This window comes from Thamnophis sirtalis, unplaced genomic scaffold, assembly GCF_051295495.1.
Source record: "Thamnophis sirtalis isolate CommonGarterSnake01/CBP01778 unplaced genomic scaffold, rThaSir2_p1.2 scaffold_4, whole genome shotgun sequence".
NCBI lineage: Eukaryota > Metazoa > Chordata > Lepidosauria > Squamata > Natricidae > Thamnophis > Thamnophis sirtalis.
Genome location: NW_028261384.1, coordinates 36,450,677 through 36,475,239, shown reverse-complemented (window position 1 = coordinate 36,475,239; position 24,563 = coordinate 36,450,677). Strand labels below are relative to the sequence as shown.

Below are 24,563 nucleotides of genomic sequence, written 5' to 3'. Positions count from 1 at the left end.
GCATGCTTTGCACGTGTGTGTGTGCAGTTCACTGTAAATTGTTCTGCACATGTGTGAAGAACTGAAAAACTACTAAAAAGCATGCAGGCAATGGCAGTGGTGATCGGGGAACTGGTTTGGGTGTGTGGCCAGCCTGGGTCGCTACCAGTTCTGTGGCCAAATTACCACTACCAGTTCACCTGAACCATTGTGAACTGATAAAAACCTACCTCTGATGTGTGTGTTTGCGTGTGCATGTGAATGTGTGTGTGTATGTATGTACATACACACACACACACACATTTCTCTCCCTCTCTCTCTCTGTACACACACACAGACACACATAAAACCTCCCTCTCATAATCCCCATAATTCTGGGTATGCAGAATTAATTTTATATGTATATACTGTGTATGTGTGTATGTATGTATGTATGTATGTATGTATGTATGTATGTATATGTGTGTGTGTGTGTGTGTGTGTGTGTGTGTGTGTGTGTACACATAGACCAGGGTACTCAACCTTTTTATACTACCGCCCACTTTTGTATCTCTGTTAGTAATTAAATTTTCTAACTGCCCACCAGTTCCACAGTAATGGTGATTTATAAAGTAGGGAAATAACTTTACTTTATAAAATTTATAAAGCAGAGTTACAGCAAACCCCTACCGCCTACTATGAAAGCTGGAATGGCCACTAGTGGGTAGTAGGAACCAGGTTGACTACCACTAACATAGACTATAGCCAGTCTCTCTCACGTTATATAGAAAGTGTCATTGATAGAAACGTCTCCCCAGATTCTTATTATGACATTAAATAAGCTGTTAGAAAGACTAATATATAGATAATATACAGATGGAAGTAGTCATTTCAATATACATACACAAATGCACACATTCACATACATACTGTTAAAATTATTGTGAGAAAGAAGTAGTATAGGACTATGTAAGCTTCCTCCATTTTTCCAGAGTGGGAGGAGGGAATGGTCACATGTGGGTTTTATCACAGCCTGATTGGTCCAAGACTGAGAGGAAATCTATAAATACTGGTGCCTGTCCACTGTTAGCCCAGATTCTCTCTCAGTCTGGTCCAGCTCCTCAGGACCCGGCTTCTACTTATGGGGATGTGGAGGATCTGGATAATCTCCCTGAAGGGATTAAACGGCTTATTTCTGCAGCCATCACTTGGGGCATTGCCCAGCGGGACAAAGGTTCCCTTTATTCTAGGCATGCAGGGCTCGGCAGGGCTCAGTTTCGGGCTTCTTCTCCTTCCATGGTCAGTGAGGCTTCTTTCTTTGGGGGGGGGGAGTTACCCCAGGAGATGGGATTCTCGGATGATGAGAATGCCACTGTTTCTGAGGAGCCTTCTTCCAAGGTCCTCTTTGTGCCTGCCATGTTTAAAATTCTCTTGGATAAGGCGAGGCACACCACCAAGGTCGGAACTGGGAACCCTTCAGTGCCCCCCCTAGGGATCCCGACATGGTCATGTTCTCTGCCATGGCCACCAACAAGGAGGAGATCCCTGCCCCTCCCTTGTTTTTGGAGGTGCTGACTGACCAGTGGGCTAGGCCTTCCAATTTCTCTTCTCCAGGCAGTACTGACCATCGGCATTATAACGTTGAGCAGACCTTTGCTCAGGCCATTCAGCTTCCAACGGTTGACACCCCTGTGGCCGCTCTGGTGTCCTCCTCCCCGGTGGTATCAGGCGATGCGGCGGACAAGATGAAGCCGGAGGATAAGCGTGCAAAGCTTACCTTGCAGAAGAACTTCAACGCCACAGCGTGGGCTATTAAGTCGGCGGCTTCGGCTTTGTATTTTAACCGGGCCACGGTCATGTGGCTTAAGAAGCTTCAGGAGCGCATCCCCATACAGGAAGACCGGATCCATCAGGATCTGGTCAAGATCTTGGCAGCATGTCAGTTCTCAGCTGATGCGACCTTGGATACGGTCAAGTTTGCTTCTAGCGCCCTGGCCACCTCTGTCACCTCCCGTAGGCTCCTGTGGTTACGCCACTGGCAGATGGACAACAAGGCGAAGTGGGATTTGGCGGCTGCCCCCTTCAAAGGGCCCGATCTTTTCGGGGAGGCCCTTACTCGTATCCTAGTGGAGGATAAGGACAAGAAGAAAGTCCTTCCCTCCATGGCTAAGAAGGCCGAGAACAAGTCGTGTCCCTTCCGTTGGCAACGGTATAGGGCTCCTAGTTACGGCTATAACCAGCGCTTCTCTTTTTTCTCTTCTGACAGGCAATTCTCTGGGCAGCCCTTTCAAGACAGGAATCGCTTCCAGGGCCAGGCTCGGCGGCCCTTTTGTGGAGGAGGCGGCCGTCCCTACTGCAGAGGGAAGTGACTCGAACCCAAGTCATCCTATCGGCGGCCGCCTCGCTCTTTATGCGGACCGGTGGGATGAAATCACGTCGGACGCCTGGGTCCAAGCCACGGTCCATTACGGGCTCAGGTTAGAATTTCTCTCCACTCCTCCAAACCTCTTCCGGTCGTTCCCTCCGTCCTGGAGCCGGGAGCGCCACCGCCTGATGGTTCAGGCGATCGCCCACCTCCTCGAAATTCAAGCGGTGGAGGCGGTTCCCGCAGGGGAACGGGGCCTGGGCCACTACTCAAATCTCTTCGTGGTCCCGAAGAGCACGGGGGGCTGGAGAGCAATTCTAGACCTCAAGCGCCTGAACAGGTTTCTGGTTTACTGGCGTTTCAAAATGTCATCTCTCAAGTCTATCCTTCAGGGTATCAGAAAAGGCAATTTCCTGGCCTGTGAAGAGGCCTATCTTCACATTCCCATCCTGCCCGCTCATCGCCGGTTCTTGAGGTTCTCTCACAGGTCCCGCCATTACCAGTACAGGGCTCTTCCCTTTGGCCTGGCCTCGGCCCCGTGGACCTTTACAAAGGTCCTAGCTACTCTGGCGGCTCATCTGCGATCGGTGCCAGTTCAGATCCAATGTTATTTAGACGATGTCTTAGTTCAGGCGGGATCCCTGTCTCAGGCGGTCTCAGATCTTCGGCTTACCAATCAGAGCCTTCAGGCCCTGGGGTTCTCAGTAAACTTTGACAAGAGCTATCTTACTCCCTCCACTCAGATCCTGCATCTGGGGACAGTCATAGATTCCAGGTTGGGGGGAGTGCGTCTGTTTCAGGAGAGGCAGGTAAGCCTCTGTCGGCTGGTGGAAGGCGTTCGCACAAAGCGGTCCACTTCCATCCTCTCTCTGTCACAGTTGTTGGGCAAGATGGTCACTCACGCCCTCGTGACCTCAAGACTGGACTACTACAATGCGCTCTACATGGGGCAGCCTTTGAAGAGTATTCGGAGACTTCAACTTGTTCAGAATGCAGCTGCGCGAGCGATTGTAGGTGCACCTCGGTACACCCACGTTACACCTATCCTCCACGAGCTGCACTGGCTACCGATCGGTCTCTGGATACGCTTCAAAGTGCTAGTCGTAACTTATAAAGCCCTTCATGGTATTGGACCTGGGTACTTGAGAGACCGCCTGCTGCCAATTACCTCCCAAAGACCCGTCAGATCACACAGGGTCGGCCTCCTCCGGGTTCCATCCACCAGCCAATGCCATCTGGCTACTACCTGGGGGAGGGCCTTCTCTGTAGCAGCTCCGGCCCTTTGGAATGAACTCCCCGCGGAGATCCGGACCATCACCTCTCTCCAGGCCTTCCGGAAAGCCGTCAAAACCTGGCTGTGCCGGCAGGCCTGGGGTTGACGAGTTCCCCTCCCCTCTCAACTGGTATGGCTGTGTGATTTTCGTGTATTTTAATTATGTGTACTGTTGTTTATGTTCCCTTTCCCCTTTGAGTTGTTCGCCGCCCTGAGTCCCTCCTGGAGTAGGGCAGCATACAAATAATCCAAAACTGAAACTGAAACTCTTGCATCGGGATTGTTCCATGGGCCAGGCTTCATCTCCGGCCCCTTCAGTGGGAACTCATCCCCTTTCAGAGGGGACGAATGAGCAACTCCCTTCGGGCTCTCCGCATCCCGGCGGGAGTCCGTGCCTCCCTGGCGTGGTGGCTTTCCCCGGCCATCCAGCGGGGGTGTTGTTTCTGGGAGCCAAACAGGGTGACCGTCACCACGGACGCGATTCTGTTCGGGTGGGGGGCCCTGGTGGGCTCTTGGATGGCACAGGGCAGATGGACGGCCACGGACCTCCGCCACAACATCAATTCGCTGGAATTGAAGGCTGCGCGACTGGCCCTGAGTCACTTCCGCTCCTCGGTGGAAGGGCGCCACGTACTCCTCCTGACAGACAATGTGGCCACCAAGGCACACATCAATTGTCAGGGCGGAACCCACTCGAGAGCTCTCTGGCTGGAGGCTCTACGGTTGGGGTCATGGGCGGAGAAACACCTGCAGTCCCTGTTGGCGGAGCACATCTCGGGGCTCTCCAACGTCCAGGCGGACTGGCTCAGTCGAGCGACTCTGGACAACGGCGAGTGGCAACTCCACCCGTCGCTGTTCCGGAAGATGTGTCGACGGTTCGGGGCCCCTCAGGTGGACCTGTTTGCGTCTCCCGAGAATTCCCAACTTCCGCGGTTCTTCACCCATTTCCAGTACAGTTCGGTGGAGGGCACAGATGCCCTCAGGAGCCGGTGGCCCCCGGGCCTTCTCTATGCTTTTCCCCCCATTCCTCTCATCCCGGGGACCGTCAGGAAGGTAGTGGCTGAAGGAGCCTTGGTCATTCTGGTGGCCCCGTTTTGGCCCAGGAAGCCCTGGTTCGCAGACCTGGTACAGCTGTCGGTGGCTCCCCCGTGGAGGATTCCGCAAGGGGAAGTGGTCTTGCGACAGGGGGCCCTGATTCACCCGGAACCTCAGTGGCTCCAGCTGACCGCGTGGCTCTTGAACGGCGGCTTCTGAGGGGGGCTCATCTGTCTTCTGGGGTCATTCACACCATCGAGGCGGCCCGTCGCCCCTCTACGACCCGCATTTATAACTCCACCTGGGCGGCCTTCGTCCGCTGGTGCTCTCCCAGGGGCATTCCTCCCGATAGGGCCACCATTCCCAACCTCTTGGATTTCCTCCAGAAAGGTCTGGAGGACGGACTTTCGCAGAACACCTTACATCGCCAAGTGGCTGCCCTGTCCTTGGTCTTGGGGTGGGATGGGGTCTTCTTCCCTTTCCCAGTCTCCTCTGGTCAAGCTCTTCCTCAAAGGGGCGGCGAATCTTAGGCCTCCCCCGTTCATAGATTTCCCACGTGGGATCTTCCCCTAGTCCTCAAGGCTTTAACGGGAGCTCCGTTTGAGCCCCTCCGTTCTGTACACTTGCGCTTCTTGTTGCTGAAGGTGGTTTTCCTGGTGGCTATCACTTCCGCCCGGCGTATATCCGAGCTGGGCGCCCTGTCTTCCAAGGACGACTTTTGTCACTTTCACCAGGACAGAGTGGTCCTTCGCCTTGACCCGGCCTTCGTCCCGAAAGTGAATACCCCCTTTCACAGGGCCCAGGAGATCGTCCTGCCTGACTTTTGCCTGGGTCCGTCCAATGACAGGGAACGTCTTTGGCATCGGCTGGATGTCTGCCGCCCTGCAGATCTACCTCCGGCGGACCAAGGAGTTCCGCAAGTTGGAGGCCTTGTTCGTCTCCTTCCAACCTGGGGCGCTGGGTTCGAGGGTGTCTTCGGCTACCATCGGCCGTTGGCTGCATCAGGCCATCTCGGAGGCCTATGTGGCCTCAGGGCAACCAGTTCCGTCAGGCATCACGGCGCACTCTACCAGGAGCGCTGCAACCACGGCAGCGTGCGCCACGAGGGCCCCGTTTGAAGACATCTGCCGTGCGGCTACCTGGGCTTCTCCAACCTCTTTCATCCGGCACTTTCGTCTGGATGCTTTTGCGTCTGTGGACGCGTCTTTCAGTCGTAGGGTTCTACAGAGGGTGGCGGCTGAGGCTCCCCTTGGGCCCTAGTGTTCTAGTTTCCCTCCCTGGGACTTTAGCTTGGGTATGTCCCACGTGTGATCATTCCCTCCTCCCACTCTGGAAAAAGGACGTTGGTCTTACCTGAACGTCTATTTTCTGAGGGGAGGAGGGAATGGTTACAACCCGCCCTGAGTTCTGTCATTTGGGGCCAAGGGGAGGGCCCGGGGGGTTCCCGGGGTTTGTTGTGTTGTTGTTTTCTTGTCTTTTCAGTTGTACCGTTCATGTTCGAGAATCTGGGCTAACAGTGGACAGGCACCAGTATTTATAGATTTCCTCTCAGTCTTGGACCAATCAGGCTGTGATAAAACCCACGTGTGACCATTCCCTCCTCCCCTCAGAAAATAGACGTTCAGGTAAGACCAATGTCCTTTCCACACACGTTTCCATTAACAAAAAGAATAGAAGGTATTGTAAGAGGCTTAAGCATGAGCAAAGGGGTGCCAGCTGATACCTATTAAGAGGCAAGCAAATCTTGTATGCTACCTGACTGGTAGGAATGGCTGGTATTGTAACATCAGGAGTATTGAGAAAATAAATATTTAACATTGCAGAAATAAAGCTGCCTGTATCTTTTGTATAACAGAAATAAAATATTAAAAACATTCATTACTTGGGAAAAAAGAAACAATAGGGTTAGATTTAGGTTCCCAAAGACTGGGAAAGCTAGCTACCTGGCTATCAAAAATCATATACAGATACAGTCCACAGAAACATAAATATTGGTCAGTTTGCAAACTGGAAGGAGTATCATGTACCAACACAACACATTCCAGTGATGAGACACTGATCAAAAAGTTGTATTTCTACACTCAAATAGTTTAGATTTATGAAAATATTTGATGCATAAATATATTTTAAAATTAACATAATGAAATAATATAATTATATCAATCCAGCTATAATATTCCATTGATTGGACCTTTATTTTTGTATTGCATATAAATATTCTGAAAGATAGGACCTTATGACCAATGATTAAGTTTTCCAAGTGATGTTACTGATATACAGAAATCCATTGAATCAAGGTCCCTGAAGTTTTTTTCCCCCCTGAAACCTTATCTTGGAATAATAGTTGAGTATTTCTTAACATAATGCCATTAATGAACTTTGCTTTGATATTGCTTGCTTCAGCATTGCTACCACTTCTTCACCCACTTACTGCTTACTGCTTACACTTACTGCTACTGTGCATTGGCAATTAAGACAATATACAATTATTTTGCAATTATTCAGCAATAAACAGGGAGCCAAGTGATTATTAATAAAGTTTGTGGTGGACTAGTTAGTTGCTTTGTTTCATGTTTTGCAGTGCAATGTCTGATTCCCAACTCAGCTACCTAAATGGTGAGAAGATGCTAAAACCATACTTTTAATTCCAATGTCTGTGCCCTTTGCTGAAATGGTGGCAAGTCATTGAAGCAGAACCAGTGGTACAGATAGGTGTTAATGCCTGGCTTAGGTTAAATGTATCTTTCATGTATTAATGGTGAGATGGTGACCAGGTTCCTAAATCTGCCATTTCAAATCCCTGTTTTATTTCTTTTTCAAAAGGATATGAAGGGGAGAATCTTCTCAAGATTTTACAAGATATTGAGAACAGTACCGAAATCTTGCTGGACAGGTGGAAGTTTGAAGTCATACCTAACGATAAAGATGAAAAAGGAGATCCTGTGCCTTACAGCATCATTAATAATTACTTTTCAATTGGAGTGGTAAGATTTATTTATATTCCCATATGATTTGGTTTTTTTTTTCCTATTCAAAATAACTATTTTGAGTTCATGTTTAGAATGAGGGATGGCTGAATGCAAATAATTCATTTTTCTTAGCAAAAGGAATACGTAGATGACACAATTTGCATAAATGTATTTACATAGTCAAAGTAAAATTATTTTCTCAAGCTCTTCCACCTGTTCTTGCATGGGCAATATAATCATACTGTTTGTAATGGTTTGTATGAAGAGCTGTAGCACTAAATTAGTGGTGCCTATACAAATATCAAGGATGAATCATTCATTAACACCTCTTAACTGCCATGTTAGTAAATATTCAGATTTTTAGAGGAATGCTGTTGAAGTACATTTGTTAAATATACCCTTTAATGGACAGGTAATTGATGACATATTAGTCTGCCTATTCCTTTCCTATACCAGTTGTTGACTCTCCTGGTGACATAGAAAAAGAAATGTATGTACCATATGTATGTACTGTATGTATGTATGTATGTATGTATGTACAGGGCGGGGCATAACCTTTTCCTAGGGGGTCACAGCAAGATCGACAGCAGTTTACAACTTCCGCGACACCTCATTTTAAAGCCCATAAAAAACTGAATTGAATGAGCTATTAAATGTTAAATTTGCTTTAAGAATGGCTGGAAAATTCGATTCGGAAGAACAAAGGATCATTGACAGAATAAAATGCATTGCCTTTCGAGAGGCTCGCGATGCTGGAGCGACGTTTATCAATCGAAAATGGATTGCAAACAAATTGAAACGTCATCCGGAGTGGGTTACTGATAATTGGAACAAAACAGCCCAAGAATGTTTCACAAAATTTGGAGAAGGGCGTCCTCTGCAACTGTCCCAAGAAAGCAAAGCCATCATTGCAACTGGCAGTCGCAAACAACGAAAAGGAAACCGAAAGTGGCCCAAGAAATCCTTCAAATTCGTGGAAAACGAGTTGATCAAAGGACAATCGGCCGATATCGAGAACGAGAAGGTTTGAAGCCATTCCACGTCATTTGCAAACCATTGAAAACTCAAACACACGTTCAAGATCGGCTTTGGTTGTGCGATTGGTTGTCTGAATGGACCGAGGAAGATTTTCTTCATTTGGCGCCATCTGACGAATTCTTCGTTTATGCCATTCGAAAACCGAATTTCCAGAACGATCGAATTTGGGCTAAAGACATCGACGACATCACCAAACATGAACGATATCGACAAATCGTTCGCAATCCGACTTGCATCGGGATTTTCGTCATTTTCACAGCCAAGAAACTGCATTGGGTTTTGAAGGATAAAGGGGAATCCTGGGATGGCAGTTATTTCCGTGAGAAAATTTTATTGGAGAATGTCATTCCATTTCTCAGTGATCCAGACAATGTCTTGGTGGTTGGTGAGGCTGTCTTTCTTCATGACAAAGCTCCTTGCATGCGTGCAAATGCGACTCAGCAATTGTTAAAGGAAAACAATGTCGAATTTTGGGGCAATGACGTCTGGCCGGGAAATTCGCCAGATCTCAATCCGGCAGAGAACATTGGGGCCATAATTAAGGATGAAGTGGAAGCTCTGATGATTCAGGAGCAAGGTCAAAATCGATATTCGGTTGAAACTTTGAGAATGAATTTGGAAACTGTGTTGAAAAATCTGGAAAATCGAACAGAACTGTTTGAAGATTTGTTGTGTTCTTATCCACCTCGTTTGAATGCTGTTCGAAGGGCTAATGGTGGTCATACTGACTATTAAATCATGTCAATAAACTCAGTTTTTGATGGGCTTTCGAATGGTGTATGAATTATTTGTGTTGTTATTACAAGTGTTGCTGTGACCCCCTAGGAAAAGGTTATGCCCCGCCCTGTATGTATGTATGTATGTATGTATGTATGTATGTATGTATGTATGTATGTATGTATGATAAGCATGTGCTTTCTATGCAAAATATTCCAGCTCCAATTCCAATAACCTCTGGATAGGACTGAGAAAGACTCCTGTATGAAACTCTGAAACATTGCTGTGAAAGAATTTAAGCTGAAACCAAGAATGGTCTGGGTATAAAATCATGGACAATGTCTGATGTTTTTCTTAATGCAATGCTGTATATAGGATTAGGAGTATGAAGGAGTCTAAATCTTTTTTAATATATAATTTATTACAAATTATTTGCCAGGATATATTAAAGCGCTAATTACAGTCACTCAGAAATTTCTAGTACTTGTTGAATTACAATCCAATGACGAGATCCAACTAGTATTTGAACTGTATATTTTGTTGGTTTGTTTGTATCATGTCTCTAATTATTACAAATCTACAATTTTCTACAGTACAGAAATGTTTGCCTTCCTGTCTTCAGTATTTAATATTCAGAGGTGGCAGGGGTGTCAAACTCACGTTGTCACAGTAGCATCATGTATTGGAACTTCCCCCCTTTGCTAAACCCAGGTGTGGGCATGGCCAGAATATGACAGCCTTGATCTAAGGTATTCATCCTCTGAATAGAATAGCACAATTTTCTTCTGTTTATCACTTTTTTAGTGATAGGAGAAGCAATTTCTTATCCTTTGGTATGAAAGAAGTTCCAAATCTGCTGCATTATCTATCTCTCCCTCCTCCCCCTCTCTCTTTCCCCTTCCCTTTCTTTCTTCCTCTCCCTCTCTATCCATCCATCCATTCATCCCATATCTATCTGTCACAGAATAGACAATACTAGCATGGAATAAATATAAGTAAATAAAAATAACCATGTTAATAATAGAACAAGAAAAATTAGAATGATCAATAAATGTTCTCTAGGACAGTTTAGAAACTTCTTTGAACTTACTGAGATTCATGTAGAAAAAGATCCTCATTTGTATTACTACTTCTGAGGAACAGAAATCAACTTGTGTTCACTGTGAGGTTTATACTGCAATGTGGCAGTAAAGTATGTATGACAAAGTTAAGTGTAGTTTTAGAACATTTAATATATTGCCATATAAATGAATAATCAGATAGGAATTTTAATTGTTGTGATTTAATATCGTTCAATTCTACTCAGTCACTAAGCTCCTCTCTTGATAGTAGATTAAAAACTTTCCAATCCTCATAACCATAAATTGTGGTATCATCAAAGAAAGGAGAAAAGGTTTTTGCCCATGTGCGGGATGGAAAATGGTTGCCCGAGCTAAACTCTCGGGCTTGCAAGGAGCAAAGAACAAACAAATTCTCAGGACTGAGTCGCTGGTTTTTAAAAATGAGGAGTCCCTGCAAGAGATTGACCACCGGACGAGCCAAGGAAATGGTTATCTGGAGGGGGTCACTTTTTGGGCAGCCCCTGGATGGCGTTCCTGCGTTTTTGTACATCCTTGCTGGCTGGCAGTGGTGGCGGCATTTTACAGATGTTGGCGGCGGTGGCGTTGCTTGGACGGTGAGTGCCTGGGAGGGGCCACTCTTGGGCAGCCCCTGGATGGCGTTCCTGTGTTTTTACATCTCATTGCTGGCTGGTAGTGGCGGTGGCGGCACTTGGGTGGCATCAGCATCGTTGCTTGGATGGCGGGTGCCTTTCGGCTGTGCTGCTGGAGAGAGGTTTTTGACTTGTACTGGGCCTGCTGGACCTGGGCTGGGTGTTGTCGGAGTGGTGGCCTGCGCCTTAGCCAATCCGGCGCAGCTGAGCTGCTTGAAGGATCGCCCTGCACTATGGAGGTTGACTCTGGCTCCTCCCGCTCCCTCTCCTGGGCCACCCTCTCCCAGTTGTGCCCGACCATTTCCCACAACCACCTGACACCACCCAATATGACCCTCAAGGACTACCAGGGGACTCAAATTCCCACCCTGGGCAGTTACTCTGTGTGGGTTGATTATGGGGCTTTCCACAGTAAACTCCCTGTCCTGGTAGTGGGAAAGCCATTGCCTGCCCTTTTGGGGCTTGACTGATTCCCCTTGCGGGGCCTTTCCCTCTTGGGGTTCATCAAACCATGGCCGCTCCACCTACCATTGAGTATGTCATTTCAGACTTCGCTCACGTCTTCGACTATAAGTTGGGGGAATATAAAGGTACCCCTATTTCCTTGAATTTGGACTCCCAGGTTGCCCCTATCAGGCTGAAGGCTCGCAGGGTGCCCTTTGCCTTGAGGCCAAAGGTTGATGCCGAGATAGAAAAGCAGTTGGCGCAGGGAGTCCTGGGGCCTGTTGACCACTCCAAGTGGGAGATCCCCATAGTGGTCCCAGTTAAGGCCGACGGGTCTATCAGGATCTGCGCCGACTATAAGTCGACCATCAACCTCGGACTCCAGGCAAACCCTTATCCAGTCCCTGTGGTGCAGCACCTGCTCCATTCCTTGGAGCAGGGCTGCATCTTTGCCAAACTGGATATGGTACAGGCCTACCAGCAGATCCCGGTGGATGACAAGGCCAAAGCAGCCAAGACTATTGTCACCCACCAAGGGGCTTTCTGTTGCCGGCCCGCCTACTTGTTTGTTTGTTTATTGGATTTATATGCCGCCCTTCTCCCAAGGACTCAGGCGTACAACATTAAAAAACACATATTAAAAAAGTTTTTAAAAATTAGATAAAGTATCCAAAAAACAAACCCAATTAAGATTAACAATAACATTTTAAAAAATTAACAATAATCAATCATTTATTTTATTTTGTTCAGGCGAGGTTTGCTGGAAAATCCAACTTTTTAGGGCGTGTCGGAAGGACCAGAGGTCAGGGATTATGTGAAGTTCCGGGGGCAGCTCATTCCAGAGGGAAGGTGCTCCCACAGAGAAGGCTCTCCCCCTGGGGGTTGCTAGCCGACACTGTCTGGCCAATGGCACCCTGAGGAGGCCAACTCTGTGGGATCGCACTGGACGGTGGGAGGCTACCGATGGCAGTAGGTGGTCTTGCAGGTATCCTGGGCCTAAGCCATGGAGGGCTTTAAAGGTCATAATTAACACCCGGAAGACAACCGGCAACCAGTGCAGGCCACCCAAAAGGAGCACAACATGAGAGCACCTAGATACCCCATGATAACCCGCGCAGCCGCATTCTGGACCAGTTGAAGCCTCTGGGTGCTCTTCAAGGGCAGCCCCATGTAGAGAGTGTTACAGTAGTCCTGGCGAGAAAGGATGAGGGCATGAGTGACTGTGCATCCCGATCCAGAAAGGGGTGCAACTGACGTACCAGGAAAACCTGGTAAAAGGCCCCCCTGGTCACGGCTGTCAGGTGTTCTTCTAAACTAAGCCATGTATCCAGGAGGACTCCCAGATTGCGGGCCTTCTCTGAGGGGGCTAAAATTTCTCCCCCTATCATTGAAGATGGAACAAGATGCACAAATCGGGATGATGGAAACCACAACCACTTAGTCTTGGAGGGATTGAGCTTGAGCCTGTTCCTCCCTATCCAGATCTGTACAGTCCCCAGGCATCAGGACATCACATTGAGGGTATTGTATGGGTGGTTTGGGGTAGAGATGAAAAGTTGGGTATCATCAGCATATTGATGATCTCATCCAGTGGTTTCATATATATGTTGAACAGGAGGGGTGAGAGAACCAACCCATGGGGCACCCCACAAGTGACGCGCCTCAGGGTCGATCCCTGCCCTCCAGTCAACACAAACTGCAACCAATCCAACAGGTAGGAGGAGAACCACTGTAAAACGGTGCCCCCCACTCACACTCCCCCGAGTCATCGCAGTAGGATACCATGGTCAATGGTATCGAAAGCCGCTGAGAGGTCTAATAGGACCAGAACAGAGGAGCAGCCCCTGTCCCAGACCCACCAGAGATCATCGACCAATGCAACCAATGCCGTCTCTGTGCTGTATCTGGGCCTGAAACCCGACTGAAACAGATCCAGGTAGACTGCTTCATCCAGGTACTGGGGAAGCTGATGTGCTACCGAACTCTCGACAACTTTCACTACAAAATGAAGGTTGGAGACCAGACGATAGTTGGCTAAAGAAGCTGGGTCCAGGGAAGGCTTCTTAAGGAGGGGCATCACCACCGCCTCCTTCAAGGCAGTGGGAAATAACTCCTCTCTCAATGAAGCATTGGTAATTGCCTGGAGCCAGCCTCGTGTCACCTCCCGGGAAGCCGAGACTAACCAAGAGGGACACGGGTCCAGCACACAAGTGGCAGCACTGAGTCTCCCCATAATCCTGTCCATGCCCTCGGGGGGTCACAGGATCAAACTCATCCCAGATGGTCTCCACAAGATTCATCCCCGTCGACTCGCCTGAATCTACCCAGTCAGAGTCAAAGCCTGTCCGAATCTGAGCGATTTTATCCTGCAGATACTGAACAAATTCTTCAGCCCTATCCTGCAAGGGGTCTTTCCCAGTTCCTTGGTTGAGTAAGGAGCAGGTCACCCTAAACAGGGCGGTTGGGTAGTTATCTGCAGACACAATAAGAGCGGAAAAATGTTGCCGTTTTACCACTTTTATCGCCACTAAGTAGGATTTAATATGAATTCTTACTAGTGTTCGACCAGATTCAGACCGGCTGGCCCTCCAACCATTCTCTAGGCATCTTTTCCAGCTTCTTTTTTGGTAAACCAAGGAGCTACCCGGGATCAACACCGGGTCAGAGGCCGCAAAGGCACAACACGATCCAAGGCCCCAGAGGCCGCCCTATCCCAGGCTTTCACTAGGGCTTCAGTTGGGATGTGAGCAAGGGATTCAGGAAAAGTCCCAAGCTCCATCAGGAACCTTTCTGGGTCCATCAGGCACCTGGGGCGGAACCATCTAGTCGCTTCCACCTCCCTGCAGTGAGGTGTAACAGTATGGAAGTCAAGCCTGATGAGGAAATGATCTGACCATAACAAGAATTGAACAAAAATATCCCCTAAATCTAGATCATTCATCCACTGCCCAGAGACAAAAATCAGGTTGAGCGTGTGTGCCCCACTTAAGCGATTACACATGTGCTTCGTTCATGCAGGAGCCTTCGCTAGGGGGAAAGGAGTGCTAAGTCCTTGACTTGCGACCGGCCGCAAGTCCTCGATATGCGACTGACAGCTGGCAACAGCTCAACCGTGCCTGATTGGCTAAGGCGCAGCTGGCTGAGCACGGGCTGCCTAAGTATTCCTATTGGTCACTCTGCTTGGAAAGCCTATGCTCATAGTCTTCAGTGAAGTGATTCTGCTGAGCCTCCTTCTCGGTCAGATCCAATTTGAACTGAGCCAGCTGTTTTGCTAGCTCTTTCTCATGGTGGCTGCTTAGCTCCAACAACTATTTCCTGTTGGGGCCCTAAGGAACCCAGGCTGGCAGGTGAGGAGTGGCTGGGAGGGAAGGGGTGAGTAGAAGCCGTCAAGGTGCCCCTTGATGTGAGTGACATTGAGTTGGCCACACCAACCCAGTCACATGACCACCTAGCCATGCCCACCCAGGCGGACATTTGGCAGATCATATTATTAGTCCACATAATTTAAAATTATGAATTTAGTGGTACCTGAAGTCCAAAAGATTGGTTACCCCTGCTATAAATGGTTTTAAATGCAGGCTGAATGCCCCAATGTGATTATGTGACCATTGGAAGGCAGGGCAGCTGGATGTGGAAATTTCAAATCCAAGATATAAGAAGTCCTAGGGAGTTCTGGAATTTTTTTCCCTTAGGAACTGTTAGAACTGTTATAAGTTCTAACTTATAGGGTTATTTGTGATATGAAAATATAATAGGTTTTTTTTTGTATTCTTTGGTTAGAGCGCATATACAGTTGCAAGAAAAAGTATGTGAACCCCTTGGGATTACGTGGAGTTTTGCATGAATTGGTCATAAAATGTGCTCTAAACTTCATCTAAGTCACAACAAGAGACAAACACAGACTGCTGAAAATAATACTACACAAACATTAGATGTTGCCATGCTTTAATTGCACATAATATGTAAACATTCACAGTGCAGGGAGGAAAAAGTATGTGAGCCCCTAGCCTAATGACGTCTCCAAGAGCTAATTGAAGCCAGGAGTGAGCCAACCTTGACTCCAATCAGTGTGATGATATTGGATGTGTTGCTGACAGCTGTTCTGCCCTTTAAAAACATACACCTGTTGTGGGTTTACTGGTTTCAAGAAGCATTGTCTGATGTGAACCATGCCTCGTAGAAAAGAGCTCTCAGAAGACCTACAATCAAGAATTGTTGACTTGCATGAAGCTGGAAAGGGTTACAAAAGTATCTCCAAAAGCCGTGATGTTCATGTGTCTACTGTAAGACAGACTGTCTACAAATGGAGAAGGTTTAGCACTGTTGCTACTCTCCCTAGGTGTGGTCATCCTGTAAAAATGCCTGCAAGAGCACAGCGCAGAATGCTTCATGAGGTAAAGAAGACCTACAGAAATCTCTGGCACTTGCTAACATTTTTTGTTGACACATCTACAATAAGGAAAACATTAAATAAGAATGGAGTACATGGGAAGACACCACGGAGGAAGCCATTGCTGTCCCAAAAAAAAAAATATTGCAGCACATTTGAAATTTGCAAAAGAGCACCTGGATATTCCACAGCACTACTGGCAAAATATACTGTGGACAGATGAAACCAAAATTGAGTTGTTTGGGAAAAACACACAACACTATGTGTGGAGAAAAAAAGGCACAGCACACCAACATCAAAACCTCATCCCCACTGTAAAACATGGCGGAGGGAGCATCATGGTTTGTGGCTGCTTTGCTGCCTCAGGGCCTGGACGGATTGTTGTCAATGATGGGAAAATGAATTCCAGAGTTTATCAAGACATTTTGCCGGAAAACATACGGCCATCTGTCCACCAACTGAAGCTCCGCAGAGGATAGGTTATGCAAGGACAATGACCCAAAGCATACAAGTAAGTCAACACAAAAATGGCTTCAACAGCACAGAATACACCCTCTGGAGTGGCCCAGTCAGAGTTCTGACCTCAACCCGATTGAAATGCTGTGGCATGAACTTAAGAGAGCGATTCACACCAGACATCCCAAGAATATTGCTACACTGAAAGAGTTTTGTGAAGAGGAGTGGTCCAAAATTACTCCAGATCGTTGTGCAAGTCTGATCTGCAACTACAAGAAATGTTTGGTTGAGGTTATTACTGCCAAAGAAGGGTCAACCAGTTGTTAAGTCCAAGGGTTCATATACTTTTTCCTCCCTGCACTGTGAATATTTACATGTTATGTGCAATTAAACCATGTCAACATCTAATGTTTGTGTAGTATTATTTTCAGCAGACTGTGTTTTTCTATTGTTGTGACTTAGATGAAGTTCAGAGCACATTTTATGACCAATTCATGCAAAACTCCACGTAATCCCAAGGGGTTCACATACTTTTTCTTGCGACTGTAGGTAGGATTATTATTCAATAATCATATCCCTATCTGTACAGCTGGAATTGAGTATCAGAAGATTGTTATATCTTCATGAGTTATATATTTTTAAATTATACTATATACTAAAAATTATTTTTGTACACACATTTTTATTTTGTATATTGCAGTCTTATTATGTGATGTGCCATTCTGTGTAGCTTAATTAGAATGTTAAAATATGAATTTATATTTCAGTTATTATATCTCACAAAAATGATAAGTGTTATACAGATCTTAACATATTTGTTAGAAAAGGGACAGGCAGTTTCTCTAAATCAGAAGCACAAAAGCAGCAATTTTCCTGAAGCTTCCAAGTTTAATTCATCTCATATTTTGGGAATGATGATGTTGAAGGACAAAATTTGGTATATTATAACATGGGAAAGCTAAAATCACCCATTGTTCCTATTGGAAATTATAACTCCACTTCCAAAGAATTAGTTGGCTTTCTCTTGGTTTCATAAATGGGTGTTTTTACAATCATAACCTTTGGAACTGGTAGTGATTGCAAAATTTGTTTCCTGCCCCTGCTTTCTCTTGTGCTAATTCAAAGGAGGCTGCTGCTGTGTAGTATCACAGAACTGAGGATGTGTTCAGTTTTTATCTCTTTAAAAATCTCTATGTTCACTTCAGTCTGCATAGGTTGATGAAACTGTCTAGTTTTGTACCAAAGTCCTAGATCAGTGATGGCGAACCTTTTTTTGGCTCGTGTGTCAAAAGGGGGGGAGTGCAGGGGGACATGCGTGGGTGTGCCATGCCCATAATGCTATGAGCACGACCCCAACATGCATGCACGCATGACCAGCGCTCCTCCCCCTTTTTGGCATGCTTTTTCCCCCTCCTTTAGGAGCTTCCCTGAAGCCTCTCGAGCATGAAAAACCAGTCCTATGGGCAATCTAGAAATTCGGGAACAGACTTCTGGTTTGCTCATAGGCTGGTTTTAGTCCTCCGGAGCCTTCAGAAGGTTTCCCTGAAGGGTCCGGAGGGCAAAAAATGACCCTATAAGCAAACAGGAAGTGACTTCTGGTTTGTCCCTAGGGCTGTTTTTCATCCTCTGGAGTCTTCAGGGACCTTCAGGAGACTTTCCTGAGTGCTCTGGAGGCTAAAACCAGGCCTTCGAGCAAACCGGAAGTACGTTCCTGAATTTCCGGTTTGCCTGTAGGGCTGGTTTTTCGCACTCTGGAGGCATCAAGGAAGGCCAAATTCAGTTGGCCAGCATGCGCATGCGCGCTGCCCAGCTGACAGGACAATGCCTTGCGTGCCTTGACAAATGGCTCCAAGTGCCACCTGTAGCACACGTGCTATAGTTTTGCCATCACAGTCCTAGATACTTGGGTTTTCAGAGGCCTTTCCTGGTAAGAACAACAAGAACAGTTGAAGTATTCTCCCCCTTTGCACAACTGGTAGGAAGATGGGAAGGTAGTAACTTCCATGTTTGCCCCTTTCCATGTACTTGGGAATTGAACATGGATTGGATGCAGTTCATCTGCAAAATTCCAAGCTATCACTATATGACAGTAACAAGATGTAGAATATTAATTCTATCCTAACTCAGTGCTTCCCAAACCTGGGTAAATAACCGTATCCCAAATTGGGTAAAAGTGTGTTGTTGTTTTTTTGGTTGGGTAGCAAGACACAAACCATTATTCAATCACAAAAGGTATATTTAAACTTAAAGTACTTTAAAGTGCTTTACCTTGGATTAAAAGGACTTTCTGATAAACAGTTTTAGATTTTAAAAAAAGGTTTGGGAAGGTCTGCTTAAGTCAATGACTTGAGGTAAAACTGGCATGGAAACAAAGAGTTATAAAAAATCAGATACAGATTGTCCTTGTTTAGTGACTGTCTGATTTAGTGACTGTTCAGTTACAATAGGGATGGAAAAAATAATTATGCAATACATTTTTGCATTTATGACCTTTGTACATCTGTAAGGTAAGATCATAAGGAGAGTCACACTTTCACTTAGGAACTGTTTCACTTAGTGACTGATTTGCCAGAGAAATAGAAGAGAAAATTTACTTCATTTTCCCACTGAGAGCTAGAAAGTTAAATTCCTTGTTTTTCATCCATGAACTTGGTTTGATCTGGACATCCTTTTGAACAAAAGAGAATATGAACTATTTGTAATTCCTGAAAGTTGCTTCATTAGAAGACATTTACAAACATTAACTTCCAATCTTATTGGGGGGGGGGAGGGTTGTATTATTTTCCAGGACATTTGGCAAAGATTACAACATTTACTTTTATATGAATTACCTTGTCATGGGTTTTGCTCTAGGAAGTCTGGTCAACTTATGTTTGCTATGTTTATGAATGTCAGCACCTCATTTAGACTAATGAAACAAAGTAGGATCTCCAGGGCAAGCTTATAATATTCTTATTTTGCTATGGTAACCTGGTAAACATAGCTGTTCAAAATCATCATTGCCAAGGGAACGGATAACTGCTATTTGGCCATTTAATCCTGCGAACTCATTGCTTTATAAAGCATTCATTTGTAAGAATAAGATAGCCCTCCCCCCCTTGAAAGATTAAAACTGCCCTGGATCAAAGCCTTGCTTCAAAACTGTAAATGGTTAATGAATGTACCTCATCTTTTCCACCCTTTTGAAATGCATCTGTACTCCATAAAGACTTCCCCCAAAGTGCATGGTTGTGATGTACCATGTTGCCTTGTATAATAAAACATGGACCATTGGACAATTGGCTTGAAATAAATGCTCAACAAAAGGTATATCTGTGAATTTTCCATACCCAATGGCAGAATGTAGGGGAACTGAAATGGACAAGTATGAATGATACATATTGCTGTGGAACCGATGGCCCTGAATATTTCATTTGTTTTCTGGGTGAAAATGTGATTGAAGAGAGATGTTCTTTATCTTATGAGTTTAAGTTTTGTACAGACCATAAGGTCAAATGCACAATTCATTAAAATAACATTATAGAGTGGCTTCGATACATATTTCCGAAAGGAAAAATAAATACTAGAAAAACAAGAAAGAACTAGGGATTCAGAAATATATAGTGTAGTTAGATAAATGAAACTGTCAGCTATGTGTTGTAATTAACTTTACATATGTAATACTCAATAGTTATAATGTTATTTTCTGTGTAAGAGATTTGTAATTACTAAGTAATGATCTGCAATTTGCTATAGTATTCATAAATCCTACCCCAATAAAATCCTGATGTAATAATGCAGTATATTAATAATATTCTCTAAACTGTGAAACATATCATTTATTTAAATAAAGGGAAAAAGGGAAGTTAAGAATGCCTGTACTCTCCTGTAGCACAGAAATTCCCTTTTGTATGTCATATTTAACTATAGTTTACATATGGCACAAATTTTAATAGATGTTCCTTAATGAATTTGGGAGAATCTCTTCTAAAATTGGATGGTAATACAAAGTAAGGTAAGATATTATTATGCTCTTACTGTTTTTAATACCAGATTCTCTACAGCTATTTTAAAATTATAAGAGGAATTAAATACAAATAACTACATTTTTTAATCACTAAACTCATTTGTTTAATACCAATTTATTGAGTGATTCTTAGTACATTTACATGTGTTGGGAAACTATTGTAGTTAATATGTAGTTAGAACGTTTCACATGAACAGGGTATTTATATCATAATTACTATTGCTGCCATTGAATATGTTATACAAATTTAACAGAAAAATAAATTGTTATGGATATAGTTCAAGTATATATGTAGATTCAATGATAATTATATATACATAATGTGTTTTTCCGAAAATAAGACAGGGTCTTATTTTCTTTTGACCCACGAAATAAGCACTTGGCCTTATTTTCAGGGAGGTCTTATTATTTCTGAGGTGCAGCAGGCGGCGAGTTTGGTCACCTCATGGCTGCTGCTGTGTTGCAATATTTTCGGGGAGGTCTTATTTTCAGGGAAACAGGGTACATAATATATACAATACACACACACACACAAAGCAATTATATTCAGTATACTGATTCTTATTTAATTTGTTATTACTTAATTCAAACTGATTTCAAATTATTAAAAAAGAAACAAGAAACAATAAGCTGACACAATTATATACATAGTTAAGGAGGTTATTCTCATTTACAGCACATCTCTTAGAACTTACATTTTTCATTTTATTAAATATAATTGAAGAATGAACACTTTTTTCTTTTAGAAAACAGAAGTAAATTTGACACTGAGGTATAATGAAAAGAAATCATTTTCTGAAATGCAGCTGTGATCATGTTTAAGTTTATTACGTTAATACAATACAATAATAAGTACAAGCTTAGTCGATGTTTTCCTCATTTAATGTGGGTTACTGACATTTTGATATGAAGCACCAGGCCTTTAATGAGGTTTCGGTCATGAGTGATACTTAGATAATGATACATGAATTCATAAAAACTATAAAATGAAAATGCTATAGTCCATTTTAACTTTTACTTTATGAGAATCAACACTGGCCACAAGATTAACAAGATCTTGATTGACTAATACTCTCACATTTTAGTGCCTAATTATGTCTAGTTAATTGTATGACATAATGTTTAAAGCTGAATTTAACAATGTAACTTAATCTATCATCCAGACAAATTCCTTGGGAAAAGATTTACCGTACCAAGTATTAATAACTGCTGCCAGCATTAAATGTATGGCTTTCTATAGTGTGGTTATATTTACTCAGTATTAAATTTTGCCAAACTGTTAGCAGAACCTCTGAAGGCAAAATCCTAACTTTGGGTTAGTAGAAAATTAGTGTGATAAAATGAAGACCTATCTTTCCAACCTCTCGTTTTGTGTTTTCGGTGGCAGGTAACATTTGATTGGGGAAAAGAACTACATGATTGGTCTTGACCATCTGCTGGCAGTTTACATAACAGTATCTGGGATTACACATAGTGAAATGATAAACTAGTGTGTTTATCGCAGATACATATCCTGTTCATAAAGCGTTATATTACAAATTTAGCTTTATATGTTTGTGGAAGTTTTATTGGCAGGGAGTTAGAGGGAACTGATACTTAAAAGTACATACTCTTAAAGCTTAAATGTGTGTAAAATAAACTATGTTAAGTCAATAAACTGTGAAAGTCATAAAGCAGGGTTAATAAAAACACACCAAACTGGCAACCAGTTAACTAATTAATCTCTGTAATGAATGAGATTCAACCCTAAATTATCGTATTAAATAGATGTAGGATCTAATCGCCCTGTGAATATTCTTAAATGTTTCTTTTATTATATTGATAACATTTTATATTATAGCATATATTCTCCATATTTGGAGAATATAGAGCCATTGATCGAACATAGTATAATTCTTATCGTTATTTTTCACTATTTTTTAAAATAAAATTTCAAAATTTCAAGTTAATTAGGAATATATCTTTATACTGGAACCCAAGACCATTCTGTGGTTATGTACACTATATTTTAACTGGTGCCCAATGTTATACTGACTTAAATTAACACAAAATTATATGGGGATATTTGTTGTACCATAAATCCTTATATATGTATCCAAGTAAACCTTTTATTCCCCCCTTTAATATATATAATCTTCATATTGCATTTAGCTCATGAACATTCCTGTTCAAGTTGGTAGAGATTATATGCCATTGAATATAGTTCCATTCTAAGTATAAGGAATGAAGTGTGATACCAGGAACAGTTTTCAAGACAGACAGAACCATTGTGTCAGTAAAGAGCATGAGCTTCCTAATCCCAAAGGAGGAAATAAAGAGATTTCCATTGACTAAAATACATGGGAATTTAAAAAAAAACTCCAAACATAGAATTTAAAAATGGGACATACACACATACATAGACTTAGACTTAGAATAACTTTATTGCCACTTTGAATCTACACTAATCAGAATACATTAAAATGAAATTTCATTGCATACAGCTCTCAAAAGGTGTCCACCTCCAATGTACCCTAAATAAATAAATAAATAAATATGCATATACCACATATATGACACAGAGAAACAACACAGTTTGGGTATATGCATACACATACAAATTCTCTTTTTACCATTCTTATTAAGCAAATCATGTTGTCGTTTATCAAGTCCAGCTTCCCCAATTGAAGTTGTTTGTTGGAAACCAAGTAGGAAGGTTACAGGCTATGGTCACTTGACTATAGAATACGGCAACTGGTCATGAATGCAAGTCAGTGGCAAAGTGACTCAATTGCAATTATGTGGGGATGGTGCAACAGTTGTAAATGCAAGGATATATCATACATCACTTTTTCCAAGGTTGTTGTAACTTTGAACCTTCATTAAATGAGCAGTTGTAAATTGAAGATTAACTACCACATTTTTTGGAGTATAAGAAGCACTGGAGTATAAGACGCACCAATGTTTTGAAGAGGCAAATAAAAAAAAGTTTTTGCATTCTGCAAACCTCCCAGAAACGGCCTGTTTTTCATGAAAACGGAACAGGTCCGTTTTTTTTAAAGGGCATGAGGAGGCTTGTAGAGTGTTCCTGGGGGGACAAAAATGAGCAAAAAATGGCCCGTTTTTTGTGAAAACGGACCCATTATTTGTCAAAAGAAGAGCATTAGGAAGCTTATAGAGTGCTCCTGGGGGCTGGGGGTATCAAAATTGAGCAGGAAATGGCCCATTTTTTGCTCATTTCTGCCCTCCCCAGTCCCCTGGAGCTCTCTAAAAGTCTCCTATAAGCTATGCACAGCCATTTTGGTGAAGGGGCGAGGTTTCAGGAGGCAAAAAAATGCTATATTTTGTGTATAAGATGCACCCAGATTTTCAGCCTCTTAGGGAAAAAGATGCATCTTATACTCAGAAAAATATGGTATATTAAAATAAACTTGGTTAAAAAAAAGAGTAGTTCAACAATGGAACTAAGATAGTTGAAAGGTTCCCTTTATTGGATGTGATCAGGCAGAATAATTATTTCAAATTTCAAATTATTTGATTTCTGTTTTTCTACTATACAGGGATTTTGATTTCATGGATTGGCTCCTTTCAGTTTTATGATCTTTGAATCTATGTGTTCTATTTGATTAGATAATTCTCCATATTTGATTATTATGTAGCCTATTTGATTCTGGTGTTTATCCAAGGTTGCCCATCTGCCAAGTTTGTGTTTCTTTTGCTTTAGGTAGGTTTTGTTAGTAAACAATTATCTTCTCAAACATTTATTAATTATTTCCATGAATTATTCTGTTTCTTAATCCACATATTTTTATTATTTCTGATTCCTCCATTTCTTCAGTTTTGCATTCCAATTACCTTGTGATTATTCATGGAATAATCATATAGATCAGTGGCCTTTTGGGGGTTTTGTGGAAAGAGGTTTTTCCACGGACCAGGGTACCCTGATGTAGATTTTTGATGTTGCATCTACATTTTTTTGCAATTTGCCATATGTTTTTCTTACATCTGAGATACTGAATACTGAAACCCTTCTTTTCATTAAACTAGACATACCCAACTCCTGCAACTATTCTTCATAAGAGCCGAGGTGGTGCAGTGGTTAAATGCAGCACTGCAGGTTACTTCAGCTGATTGCAGTTCTGCAGTTCGGCTGTTCAAATCTCACCGGCTCAGGGTTGACTCAGCCTTCCATCCTTCCGAGATGGGTAAAATGAGGACCTGG

The 24,563-nt window shown here is 43.5% G+C and overlaps 1 protein-coding gene across 3 annotated transcripts in view; it reads left to right on the top strand.

Moving 5' to 3' along the window:
* The window catches only part of DGKB (diacylglycerol kinase beta), a 354,420-nt gene that overhangs the window by 163,002 nt on the left and 166,855 nt on the right, over nucleotides 1–24,563 (top strand). For all 3 annotated transcript variants that reach the window (XM_087712751.1, XM_087712753.1, XM_087712752.1), the window contains one exon: nucleotides 7,455–7,615. In XM_087712751.1, coding sequence (XP_087568877.1) covers nucleotides 7,455–7,615 — 161 coding nt within the window. The remainder of the gene's footprint in view (nucleotides 1–7,454; nucleotides 7,616–24,563) is intronic.